The sequence below is a fragment of the Pezoporus occidentalis genome, unplaced genomic scaffold, assembly GCF_034315485.1.
Source record: "Pezoporus occidentalis ecotype Australia unplaced genomic scaffold, CSIRO_AGI_Poc_V1 ctg185, whole genome shotgun sequence".
Classification (NCBI taxonomy): domain Eukaryota; kingdom Metazoa; phylum Chordata; class Aves; order Psittaciformes; family Psittacidae; genus Pezoporus; species Pezoporus occidentalis.
Window position 1 is genome coordinate 116,754 of NW_026913693.1, and position 14,171 is coordinate 130,924.

At 36.7% G+C, this 14,171-nt stretch overlaps 1 protein-coding gene across 4 annotated transcripts in view; it reads left to right on the plus strand.

Annotated features, from left to right (window-relative positions):
• Positions 1–14,171, plus strand: part of NBAS (NBAS subunit of NRZ tethering complex) — a 180,741-nt gene that overhangs the window by 14,360 nt on the left and 152,210 nt on the right. For all 4 annotated transcript variants that reach the window (XR_009964271.1, XM_062615879.1, XM_062615881.1 and 1 more), the window contains exons 10-15: positions 2,914–3,052; positions 3,967–4,032; positions 7,720–7,848; positions 11,199–11,262; positions 12,513–12,706; positions 13,798–14,055. Coding sequence is in view for 3 of the 4 variants with exons in the window: in XM_062615879.1 (XP_062471863.1) it covers positions 2,914–3,052; positions 3,967–4,032; positions 7,720–7,848; positions 11,199–11,262; positions 12,513–12,706; positions 13,798–14,055 (850 nt within the window). In the remaining variant the exon portion in view is untranslated. The remainder of the gene's footprint in view (positions 1–2,913; positions 3,053–3,966; positions 4,033–7,719; positions 7,849–11,198; positions 11,263–12,512; positions 12,707–13,797; positions 14,056–14,171) is intronic.

The following is a 14,171-nucleotide window of genomic DNA, read 5'->3' on the forward strand; positions in this document are numbered from 1 at the left end:
GGCCACCAAATTGGTCAGGCAGGATGTCCCCTTAGGGAAGCCATGCTGGCTGTCACCAAGCACCTTGTTGTTTTTCATGTGCCTTAGCATGCTTTCCAGGAGAATCTGCTCCAAGATTTTGCCAGGCACAGAGGTGAGACTGACTGGTCTGTAATTCCCCAGGTCATCCATTTTCCCGTTCCTGAAAATGGGGGCTATATTTCCCTTTTTCCTGTCATCGGGAACTTCACCTGACTGCCGTGATTTCTCAAATATGATGGCCAGCGGCTTCGCAACTTCATTTGTCAGCTCCTTCAGGACCCGTGGATGGATCTCATCAGGACCCATGGACTTGTGCACGTTCAGATTTTTAAGATGGTCTCGAACCAGTTCCTCTCCTACAGTGGGTGCAAGGTCTTCATTCTCACAGACCCTGCGCCTGCCTTCTGGGACTTGGGTGGTTTGGTCAGAGCCTTTGCCAGTGAAGACTGTGGCAAAGAAGTCATTCAGAACCTCAGCCTTCTCCAAATCCTGTGTAGCCAGTTCTCCTGAGAGCTTCCTGAGGGGGCCTACATTCTCCCTAGTGTGTTTTTCATTTGCTATGTACCTGTGGAATCCCTTCCTTTTATCTTTAATACCTCTAGCTAAGTTTAATTCTAACTGAGCCTTAGAACTTCAACACTTTCACTTTTATGGATTCAAAGCTAATGCAACAGGGCATAGCAGTTCTAGGTCAAGTTTACAGATCAGTCCTAAGAACCATAGGGATGTCCAGGCTTCAGGCTGTCCAGTCTTTTAAGTCTTCCATTATTTAATAATTCCTCTAACTTGTCGATGTTTGATGTGTCTTCCTGTTCAAGACAGCGTGATAATTAAATAAAATTGGTCGACAGCTGGCTAAACGTAAGCCAGCTTGTGCCGAGGTGGCAGAGAAAGCCAAGAGCATTCTGGCCTGTATCAGAAATGGTGTGGCCAACAGGACTAGGGCAGTGATTGTCCACCTGTACTCAGTACTAGTGAGACCGCACCTTGCATCCTGTGTTCAGTTCTGTGCAATGTCTCACTACAAGAGAGACATTGAAGTGCTGGAGTGTGTCCAGAGAAGGGCAACAAAGCTGGTTAAGGATCTAGAGCACAAATCTTAATGAGAAATGGCTGAGGGAACTGGAGTTGTTTAGCCTGGAGAACAGGAGGTTCGGGGGGCATCTTATCAATTTTCTCCAACTACCTGAAAGGAGGTTGTAGTGAGGTGGGGGTCAGTTTCTTCTCCCAAGTAGCAAGTGATAGGACTAGAGGAAATGGCCTCAAGTTGTGCCAGGAGAGGTTTAGGTTGCATATTAGGAAAAATTTCTTCACTGAAAGAGCTGTCAGGCAGTGGATCAGCCTTCTCAGGGATGTGATTGTGTTGCCATATCTGGAGGTATTTAAAAGATGTGTAGGCTTGGGGACATGATTAGCAGTGGATTTGGAAGTGCTGGGTTAATGGGTGGACTCAGTGATCTTACAGGTCTTTTCCAACCCAAATGATTCTGTGATTCTAATTCTTAAGAGGTTGCACGTTCTGTTCAACAGTTTTAAGGATTCTGAAACCTGGTCTGCACTATTTATAGTACATTTCATTGTCTCTGATAGGAATTGATTTGTTCCTTAAATGATAACATGGTTTCTTCTTGGTATACTACAGCAAGAAACCATGTGTTATGGATTCTTAGCCAGAAATTTTACGTAATCTAAAGTTAAAGAGCACCTCCTTGAGGGAGAAGTAATTACTTTTAGCTGTGCTATGCTTTATTTTCTGACCATAATAACAGTGCAGATTTACCCATTTTCCTGTTACTTATGATGGTAGGCTGGCAGTCTTATATTGCTGTTTTGGGGGAAAATGGTGGAAGTGATTCCTGTTCTGCTGTCTTGGACAGTGCTTTACACCACCAGATAACTAAAACTCTTAAGAACCTTAACAGACTGTAAGCATCCCTGGTAGAAATCATCTTGCTGTATGTTTGCGAATAGCGTGAGACCTGGGAATGATAAGTTTTACTGATCTCTTAAAGAGGATTAAAGGTGGAAGAAAATGTTTTTCTGTTGCCTCTTGCAGGACATGTTTTGAAATGCACCGATTACAGCTGAGAGCTATATGAGAAGCAGCCACTAGGTGGCAGAGCATTTCAAGAGTAGCAGACTTTGAAAATTGATGAAGGAGCGTTCTTGGGGCTGAACCTCTGTTTTTTCTAATCTGTGCTTTTTTTGCAGTTAGTTTTTGATGGGTTATTCACTGATATGATGCTTCCAAACAAACGTAGACATCTGTTCTTAAAGCTTTCATCAAAATAGTCATCAGTTAAATATAAAACTGTTTTGTTAATGAGGTGAAAGGGCTTCAAGGGGAAATATTTTGATACATTTTAGTGGTAATCAGCAATGATTGTAAGAGTTCCCTCAAAGTTTTAGAAATATCATCTACTGTGTGTACTAAAACTATTGTGTGCACATTTATAATTGTTTTCTAGCTTCAGAAAACAAAATTGAGAAACCTTGACACATTTGGTTCCTCAATAAAAGAGAAGTAGTTTTTATACCACATCTAAATAAATGGAAACCTAATTCTTGAACAGAATGATCAGAACTTTTCCTAAGCTTAAGCTGTAATTGTTATAATTCTGTGAGGGTAAGAGAGAAACTCAAATTTGAGGTGAGACATATTTTAAATGTTGGGAAATATGCCTTAAATGCCACAAATAACAAATGTTACTAAAGTCTTTTTGAACTTCAGTATGTCTATTTGCAGACAAAGCTTATTGGGTCTGTTAGATATGTTTGTACGCTCCACTCTTTTTGTTACGGCAAGCAAACTGCTCTAGTTCTCAACACAATTAAAAAAGACATTCGCGTGATGGTATATAAAACTGTAATATACCTTAATGTGTTTTACAGACTTCTCCTTGTAGGAGGCTGTGAAACAGATGAGGAGGGAGTATCTAAAGCAACTGGATGTGGGATATCTGCTTGGAGAGTTCTGTCAGGCTCTCCTCATTATAAAGAGGTCACTAGTTATGAAGATGATGTTAGAACAGTAAGTATGTTTCCTTATTCTACTGGATGAATACTTTTACTGGCAGAATTATTTAAGGAACAGTTTAATACAAATATGTTTTTTGAAAAAAGACCTTAATACAATATTTTGCTACTTTGTAAGCTATGATATGTACTTCTAGTAAGTTATCTCTTCCCCCACCAGTGTCTCTGGTTTTGATTTTTTTTATAAGTATGATTTGAACTTTTCAGTTCTTGATTATCACTTGTGGTTTAAAAAAACAACCAAACAACATAACAAGAGGAAACAACAAAAAAAAAGTAGTATAGAAATATACAAATTGTTGTTTATTGCAATACATTACATGTCTTTGTTGGAAGAAGTTCCAGTTATTTTTGTCTTTTTATTACTTCATAACAAAAGGCAGCACACCACAAATAAATCATAGAATTATAGAATACTTAGGGTTAGAAAAGACCTTAAGGTCATCTAGTTCCAACCCCACTGCCATGCGCAGGGACACCTCACCTTAAACTATGTTGCCCAAGGCTCTGTCTAACCTGGCATATTTCAAGTCTTTTCTCTGGATTTCTTCTGTTTCTAATAGAAGCAAATGTTTGATTTGGTGACAACTATATATACTGAAATCAACTTATACGAGTGTCATACTCCAGTATTTACTCATATAGCCATTGTTCAGTTTTAAAAGCAAGTTGTTAATTTTATTATAAATGGGTAACGCTTTTTTGTGGCATGATACATACCTAGCAAAATGGGCAAAGTTATACAAATTGGGTTTTATTATCCTTGCATTATTTTAAAGTTGACAGTCCTATGGAAGTTTAAAGAATCCTTTGGAGTTATTTTAGTATTTTAGATATGACTCAGTTTTTGGTGCATAAAACAATGTATGAGATTGTCTTTCATTGTATGGTGTGTTTCTGTTCTTACAGGCACAGAGAAGAGGATTATTAAGGATTATGAATTTAAGATTTTACAGCAGGCGAGGCACAGAACAGGTATTAAGGTCTAGGTCCACCTCAGAAATGTCTTTTAATGTCGCATAATTATCTGTTAGTGACTGCCTGAGACACTGATTTAAAGTAGTTTTTAATTTGTGCAAATGAGAATTAACATTTCTATAAAAAATATAAAAAAAATAAGCTTTTAGCATTAAATGGAGTAGTTTGCTATTTATTTGTATTTTTTAAAAATCCAATTATTTCTTCTGCCGAAGCTTGAATCACAGGTTTTCAGCGTACTGATGGGAGCAGGTCTAGAGGTGTAGAGTTTGATATTACCTGTAAACTGTTATTCAAGAAGGAAGGGGTAAAAAGCCACCTAGTTATTTGTTAATGCATGTAATGATCATAGCATGTTAGGTGTGTTATATATTCCGTAAGAGTCGATTGTGGTGATGTTTCTCAATTGCACACCAGAGAGATAAATAAGAGGAGCAAAGCCCAACTTTTTGCACTACCCCACTCCCACTATAAACCAAACAAAATCACCCTTCACTTACACCCCAAAATTCTCAGGCAATATAGGGAATTAAAAAATGAGTGGACTGAAGCTAAGCTTTCATGGCTTAAACAGGCCAGACGCAAAGAATTGGTTTGTGCAGTCTGCTATGAGATACTATGGAAACATTTAGCTAAGTAGCTTTAAGGGTTTATCATTGGTCAAACTTCTACAACCAGGATGTGTGTGAACCTAATGAAACTGCTAATCAGACTGAAACTTATTCAGCAAACCCTGGATATGGGCCTTGTATTCTCCTCTTCCCTGGATTAGTGAGTGGGAAATCTTGAGTGTCATACTGATGTGTAGGTGTGCAAGGCTTTCCACACAGTGCTTGTGGCTTTCTTCTACATGCCTTAGAAGCTACCCATGCAGTACTCCACAACCACTTCCTATCTCTTGTCTACTAGTTGTGTGTAGCCTTTTTTGATTCTTTTTTTTTATCATTCTTTCCCTCCTTGTAAATAATTTGTTTCCCCCCCGCCTTTTTTTTTTTTTTTTGCTGTTGTTGTTCTACAACAGAAAAGAACAATGAAGATCTGTCTAGCATCCTAACTGTGTCCTCTTAATAGGGAAATATGCTGAAGTTATATGGAATTTGGAAGTGACCTTAATAGATTTTTGGGATGTTTAGATGCCTGGTTAGAAGAAGAAATTGCATGCTTGATTGGAAGGGGAAAACAAATCTTACTGAATCTTTCTCTCAAGGATGGAATGGGAGAGATTTTATTTTCTTCACGGAAAATATAAAAGAGAAGGCTGAAGTAAACTTTTTGTACTGGAAATAAAGTCTAGTACTAAGTGTAGTTTTACTATAGCTTCTTTCCCCTTGCCAGTACTAAATTTACAAAGAAGAGCAAAGATTGTTAATAATCTTTGTGTGTTTTAATCCAATTTCAGAGATAATGGTTTAAATATGTGAGGTAGAGTTTATAGTCTTAGTGGGAAATTGGCAACAGTGTTAAGGTATGACAGGCACAGCAGCTAGAGGACTTGTATGTTAGAACTAGCTATACTGAGATTTGATTCTTATGTTGCTAACTTAAATGACACTTCTAAAATGTGAAGTGCCAGCCTGCTGAGGTTTTCAATATCTTGTTCTGCAGTTCTCTTAAATTGACAGGCTGTTTACTGAGGCAGCATTGCCTCCTTTGCCAAAACACTGATGAATCTCTATGCATAACACTACTGGGGTGGTAAATTTGAATGTGTTAATGGCCACCCAAATTCGAAATTTAACAGCAAGAGAATTGCTACAGACTGTGTAAATGTTTAACTCTAAAAGATCTGTGATGTAGTATTGATCATTTATCTGAATGGGTTATATATTTTAGCTTCATATTTCTAAGTCCTTTAACAGTATGTTGTTCTTTGTCCTTTGTGCATGCAAATTGATTTGTCAAGAGAGAATTGCCATTAGTAGGCATGTAAAATTCCTTGGCAAACTACAATAGAGATTTCAGTACTCTAGCTGCTTAAAAATATAATCAGAGAATACTTAAGAAAATTTTCTAATATAAGTAATTCTTAATTGTTTTTTAAAAAAGCCTTAGTAATGCTCTCCTTTTCAATTAAAAACACATTTTAAGCTTGGATTTGAGCAGTGCTTTCAATAGCTGTGAGCAGATTGCTTTAGTAGTCATTGTTTCTGTGGCATAGCTAGAGCTTAAAACAACCTAAGCAACAAAATAAAAATAATACTACCCCCAAACCTAAACAAACAAACATACCCTGAAAGAATATTATCTTCAAATATTACCTACGAGTAATGTTCTTTAGAAATGCTGTTTAAACTTCTTATGGACGTCTAGTCATTTTTCTGTACTTCATTTTGTGTTGCAGTATTTTCCAAGAAGGGGGGCACTGGCTTAAAAACTGATCACCTGCAGACTTAGACAGTTCTCACATTACTATATAGGAAGTTTTTAAAAGCAAACTGCACTAGCAAAATGAGGGTTTATAAATACAGTTTTTAGAAACCTACATTCTGCTGTCTTTCAGTGAAGACTAGGCTGAAAACCTAATGATCTCTCTGAAGATGCAGAAGTTGAGTTGTGTTGGGGAGAGTAAATATAAGTTGTATTTTCTGAAATTGCTATGCATTTCCAGTGGCACAAAGTTTGACTTCAAAATTTGAGTATTTAGAGGCTCTTGTCTTGTGAAATAGTGTATCGATCCAGTTGTAATTGTGTGGGAGTTCATGAATCCTTAAGGAAATATTTTGTTAGAAGTACATTTTGCCTCTGAAGATATCCAGATCTAAAGGAAAAAAATACAGGAGGATTTTTGTAGTCTTCATAAACTTTACTTACAGATGTTGAATTATTTCATCTACAGGAACTGTTGTTTAGTCTGCTGTTACCTAAAAGATTCTTGAATTCCATGGCCTGAAATGAACAATTTGCTTTTCCAAGATCTCTTAATCTGTGTATCTCTTATATTTCCTGCTCCTTAATGTCCCCCCACGCCTTTCTTTTGTTTTGATTGTAATGACGCTCACCCAAAAGTTTGCTCCCAGGGAAGAAGAGCTGTATTAAGCTGTGTTTTGTTAAGTTTTCCTTGGGTGGGCCTGAGAGGCAGGGCAGTAGAAAACTCAGGCTGCTGAATGTTTTCTTTGATCAAAGAACAACCTGCAGATTTTCCTTCAAGTAGCTCTGTATTGCTGTCTGCACTGTTCTCCTAGGAATGCCACGCTTTCAAATTTTATTTCCTGTATAACAATGTGATACGGAAGTTCACATTTCTACAGAAAACTACTATAACATTATTCTGCATATATATATATATAAAATAGTTGTATGTACCATAACATACATATAATTACCATAACATTATTCATATTATAGTAGTTTTCTGCCTTAATACAGGCAGATTTTACTCTTCATGTCCCAGTTGATAATTTACCTTTATTCTGACTTTTACCATAGGTGTTGTTTGGTTTTAAACATGTTAAATTTTCAGGATGAAATATTGTATATTTTCCATACTATTAAAAAAAAAAAAGTGATTTTGGGTTTTGTGGATTTTTCAGGGAAATCCTTGGCGTGTGTGTGGTTTTTGGTTGTGTTGGGTTTTTTTTTTGTGTGTGTATTTTTTGTTGTTTGAATCTTAGAATTGTTTTTTATTTGCTTAGGTATTGTTTTGTTTTGTTTTGTTTTTTACTTTGCTGACATAATGTTTGGCAGGATGGAGTTTTCAAGATGAATCTTTCTCCTGATGGAACTCTTCTGGCAGCTATTCATTTCTCAGGAAAACTGACAATCTGGTCTATTCCATCTCTCAGACAACAAGGAGAATGGGACCAAACTGATCAGGTAAGAAGGATTTAGATACTTGTGGTATGTATCTTAATCCTCTGAGGATCTATTTCCTGGGAGATGAGAGTGGTTCAGATGACTGGAAAGATAGTACGGAGGTAAAGAAGTGAACTTCGTATGATCTGAGCCTTATATTTACTTTGACAGTAATCTTTCTATGTTTTAACCATAAGCCTTAAAATTAAGAAAAAAGAGTCATTTGTGTTGCAATGAGTTTTTCTATGAGGCATTTTGGAGCCAACTGGGTAACACTGCTAGGGGTAGGTTTAAATGCTATTTTAAGATATAAGTGGAGGTCAACACTTGTAACTTTGTTTGAGTGATTAAAACCGAATTCTGCTGGATGTCTAATGCTGTAATCTGTTCCTCCCTCAAAATTTACCTTACCTCCTGCCAGATAATGCTCCAGAGTAGATTATTCATCAAACTGGTATTAGTAAGTCACCTGCTTTCTGCAGGAATTGTTTACAGAACTTAGTAGGGAGACTTAAGTTAGGAATTGCGCAGACACTGTCAAACTTTTATGTAACTAGTGTGAATTTAAACACTGGGATTACAAAATTATTTGCTTTCAGAGAAAATTCCAAATAATACACTGTCTGGGTAAAGATAACACTTTATTTTAGTGAGGAAAATGTATCTGTGTTTGAAATGTGACAAATCTGACATGATTCACACTAGTATGTGAAGTATTCTGGTTTCACTCCCAATAATTTCTTGACCAGTAGATATGGAAAGGCTTTTCACTTGAAGTGCCTGTTACGTTCTAAACATGGAAGACATGAGCTGACATCAAGTTTAACCAGAGTAACTAGTCAGACTGGATCTTTGCTTATTAGACATATAGGGCGCCAATTTCCAGTAATATTTTCTACACAGTATTGATCTCAGATGGCTTTATTGTACAGAAGTGTTTTTCTTATTAGAAAGTTATTGTAGGATAAAACATTTGCTACTTAGTAATAAACATTTGTGTTTTAGTACATATGCTGATTAATAAATCCATGTATTATGTTACGATTAAATATTTGCAGTTTCTGGTTATTCTCTATAATTTCCTTTTGCAGGTTAAATCTTTGCACAGTATAGTGACTCCTGTAGAAATGCCAATGCAAGATATTTCTGCCATGTTTTGTAGACAGTTTTAAATTCTTCAGGTTTATACATTCATATAAAACAGACAGTTTTTTTCCCTGCACTGTATTGAATTTCTCTGCAGCCTATACATTGTGTAATAGTTACTGTAAGGTGTACAACAAAACACTTCCTTGGCATTACGTACATCGTGTATGGGCATAGGCTTCTATAATGAGGAAGAGGACAAAATGAAGGAAGAAGTCTTCCTTTGGGTATTACGATAACTGTGATGTTAAATGAAGATTTTTCAGGAAAAATTAAAAAAAAAAAAGGCTGAAAAATTTGACTATAGGAAAGACTTAAGTCAATAAATACTTGTAGACATAATGGTATTTTGCCCTCCTGAGCACCACTGGTGTGTTCTTTTTGATCTGACTGCAAAAGGGAGACTTAGAAACACGGCTGTGGTATTGTGTAGCTTAAGTTTTGGTTCTTAGAGGTCAGGTAAGCAGTCAGATCTGGTTAAGCTATATTGACCGTGAAACTGTTCCAGACTGGGATGGTGTTAATTTTCTTCACAGCAGCCTGTGAAAGTTTTGGATTTGTGACCAAAACAGCGTTGATAACACACCAGTGTTTTAGCTGCTGCTCAGTAGTATTCTACATAGCTTCAAGGCCTTCTGTTTGTCACTGTCGTCCCCCATATGAGAAGTTTGGGGGTGCACGATGACCTTGTAGGGGGCACAGCCTGGACAGCTGATGTCAGCTGACAGAAGGGATATTCCCTCCCATGTAACATGATGATCAGCAATTAAAACAGAAGAGGCAGAGGTTTGGAGTGGGTAGCCATGGCTCAGAGACTGTTTTGGCATTGTTCTCTTTGTGGGAGATGGTGAATGATTGCCTTTGCATTACTTGTTTTTATTTATTTACTTATTTAATCTGTCTTTCCATTGCTTATTAAACTGTCTTTGTCTTGACTGATGACTGTTCTTGCTTTCACTCTCCTTACACTGTCCCACTGGGGAGAGGAGCAAGCGACAGCTGGGTGGTGCTTAGCTTCTGGCTAGCTTCAGCCTATTGCAGAAATGTAGTTCCAAGCTTCTTTAGGAAAGTACTTTAAAACAACAAACAATCAAAAATTCTGCCCCAGTGTTGGCAAAAGTGTTGTACATGTGTGTAGGTATGCATATCTGTCTATACCTGTACTTTAAATGTACACTTCAGATTTTTGTGAGGATACAGGTTTTGCTCAAGGATGCTTATGGTGAATTGTTACATTTTTTTCTTTGCTTATAACAATAATGAATGTGTATTTTTAAGCAGCTTTCAGGAATTTATCATTTAGTGAGGGTGGCGTAAAGGAGTATTCAGTGTTTTGACTGATTTCAGAATGATACTTGTAGGTGAAACTAGTGTCCAAGCATAATGAATATTTTCATTATGTCTGTGATTTCTACTTAATTGCCACACAATCCTATTTATTAAAGTGGCCTCATTTGCTTTTAATTAACAGACCCTTTCTACTAAAAAAGTAAGTCTGAAAATCACCTTCTTCTTGACCTAAACCTGCTTCGGTTGTCTGTGCTGTATAATCTACCTGTACTTCCATTGCATTGCAGTTAGGGGCAGGATTACTGTCATCTGTGTTTGTGTAGTTCCCATGTATTCTGTTATTACTAAAGTTTTAAAAACAAAGGAGCAGCAGGTTACTAATTCTAAATGTTGCAGTGCATCATGAAATAATGCTGCTTTTCTTGCTGCAGTGGTCTTGAGGGGGCTTCATAATTATGAAAATAACCATAGTAAATACTTACAGCATTGTACTAGACTTATAGTCAGGAACACTACACAGAGCAAACAAGAGAGCTATTTTGGATATTATTCATTTATATGCTTGCAGTCCTGCATACAGACATACAAAGAAGCGCTTGGTGAGCTTCTGATTGCTGGAGAGCCTTTATTTCAGAAATCTTTACAGTGTGATTATAGGACAGGTCTGATTGTACTCTTGTTTTCTAATATGGTCTTTTAAAAATTGAGAAGTCTATTTTGGTATGATTTTTATTTTCTTTAGTTTGTCTGGAGGAAAGCCCGATGTTACTACAGCAACTGTACATTTTATTTTCAAGAAAAGTTTGATTTTATGGGGAGTATTTTCATTGAAAAATGAGTGGATCAGCAATAAACAGATTGTCTGTATGACAGAGATTTACTTGCATATAATTTTTCTTTTTGTTTCACACTTTTTTTAATTATTTTTGTTTTAGCCAGGTTATGATGAACTTAACCCAGACTGGAGACTCTCTAGTGAAAAAAGAAAGAAAATAAAAGGTATGTGGTACAGTTAGATCATTATTTTATACTATTGTGTATTAAAAAATATTTATACAAATATATAAACACATAAAATGGCTTAATTAAATCTCATTCAGAATAGAGGCCAAAATTGTATGTCTGATTTGAATTTGTAGCATGGCATAGCTAAATCAGTGTCACAATAGGTTTTTTAAAATCTCTTCTTAAGAATAGTTTTGTATTAACGTCTAAGAAATCTTGAAAGTTAATATAATTTAAAGATATTAGTTTAAAATTCTAAAACAAAAGGGCTTTGTTTCATGTGACTGGATTTACGTCATGTCAGTCTCTGTCTTTTCCCAAAATTCAGGTTATTGTGTGCAGTCATTTATCACCTGGTTATTGCATGGCTATTCCAGGAGCGCAGAGATAAATAGCTATTCCATGATCCATTCACTACTGCTTCTATACGTCTATATTCTTGAAAGATCCCTGTTTCTTTTTACGATTTTTCTTGGTGATTCTGTCTTTGGCTTATTTCATCTCGCCTTCATGGGTAGGCTGCTGACTAAGCACTCAGGTGCTTAACAGAAAAGCGATAAGTGTATCTGTTTCTCAGGGCTGTTTGGGGAAAAATTGCTCTCATCAGAGAGGTAGGTAATTACGCTGTAGTGGACAAATCGAACTAACTCTGGTGAACATTTTGTTCCAACATCCAGTTACCCTAATCAGGGCAGCCTTAGAAATGACACTGCTTCCATCCTCAGTTTGTTTGTTTTGTTACTTTAATCTTCTTAAATAGCCTCATCTTGTAGCCTGTTTCAGGAGCCTTCTTCATAGCTGTCACTTGTCCTCAAAAGTAGCGCAGCCTGTTATGACTTTTCATTGGTATTGCGTTTGTTGCCAGGTAGATTGGGTCAAGGATAACCTAGGAAGTACTGAAGCAGATCTTTATCAGTTGTCTCAAATTTGTCCTATTTTGTGCAAGTAAATCAGTTTACTGTGAATTTTGCCAAATAATATTAAAAAATAACTACATTCACAATTGTGTAGGGTTTTTTAATTTTTTCTCCTTATCAGCTTTATTTAATGCAGAACTGATTTAGTAAAATATAATTGATCTAAAATATTGACTTAATCAAGGATGCACATACAATAATCAAAGTTTATGAAATTAGGTTATCAGATGAAATCTCTTATTAACTGAAGTAACTTTTGATTAACTACCTGGTGCTTTAAGTTATCTTTCTTTGTATAGTTCATTCTTATTTATGTGTTTATTTCAGATAAAGAATCCTATTACCCACTGATAGATGTCAATTGGTGGGCAGACAGTTGTGTCATCTTGGCTCGCTGCTCTGGTGCACTGACTGTGTCATCAGTCAAGACGTTAAGAAACTTGCTAGGAAAGTCATGTGAATGGTTTGAGAGTTCTCCTCAGGTCACTTCAGCTCACGATGGAGGATTTCTAAGTCTGGAGGTGAGGAATGTGCACAGATGGATACTGTTTTGGAATGTAGTAGAATGGTTTGCTTTTGTATATGTAACACTAAGAGTGTTGTGTGTGTGATGTGGTTAAAAATAAGTTATTACTAATAGAAAAAGTGATTCTGTTTCTTCATGTCTGGGAAATTCTGAACTTGCTGCAATTTAACTGTCTTAATAAAAACTTGATTGTCAAATAACTTCTGGAGAGTAGAAGCAAAACTCCTAGAAGGCTGAGTCTGACAGAGAGGAATCTTGCTGCAGGAAACAGTTTATGTCAACCGTTTTAACTGCTTTGTGTGCTACTGCATTTGAAGGATACTGCAGGCATCCCTCTCCCATTTTGAAACAGATGCTTCTTATCCAGGGAGTGTATTTAAAAGAAATGAGGAACAAATTTCAATTAAGACAAAAGCCATGTAAGAGATAATTGTTGTTGTTGATCTTTAGTAGGATTCCAGGAGCGAGTAGAACATAACAAAGTTAACTGGGAATTTTGTGTGCAACGAAGAAAATTACTCTTCCCTAAGGCTTACTCTGAAATAGTTCTTATGAAAGTTTAAAATAATATTTATTACAACATGTCAGTAAGTACCAAAGCTGCTTGTATGTTTTTGAAAAGTTCCATTATTCTGGAAATAAGATAAGCCAGTGACTGGTATATTACAGCCTAAGGATGCAGTCTGAGACTGCATTTGCATTGAACACAAAACCTTGCTTTGAATAGCTAAGATTTGAAAAAACTGGTGTATGCCGTTGTAAGATGTATAATAGTGGACAAAGATGCCTCCATAATTCTGTCCTCTCTGGGGTGGTGTATAGCATGTAGTGTAATAGTGGGTTACTATAAAGAAACCTTCACTCTTTCTTCAGTAGGTGAGGGATGAGGCCTCAGGTCTAGGAGACAGATGGAATCAGGTTTTGTAGACCATGTCAAGCAAGTTGAGAAATAAAGAATATAAAGAAGAAGGAGAGAAAAGGTGTTGATTCTGAAATCTGAAGTATTGGAAGTGGAGTTGTACTCAATTCTCAGCAAACTAGCTGAGGTGTACTAGGTGGATGCTTCATATTCTATTTTGTTTGCAGTGCGAGATAAAACTTGTTCCAAAAAGGTTACGCTTGGAGAGCAGGCCGGGCGATGAAGATGAGGGAGAATACGACTCTGACTCAGATGATGAAACTTCTGCCAAGGACAGATACTTCAGCTACCTGAAGCAAGGCCTGTACTTTGTGACAGAAATGGAACGATTTGCTCCTCCACGGAAACGTCCACGTACTATTACAAAGAATTTCCGCCTTGTCAGTTTGAGATCCACAACTCCAGAGGAGCTCTACCAGAGAAAAGTAAGTATAGAAGGAAAGCTCACAGCTCTCTTAATCAGCTTTATTTAGAAAAACAATTCTTGTTTTAATTCTTGCTATATTAACAAGGACTTGGGCACAGAATTCTAAGGGTGTCT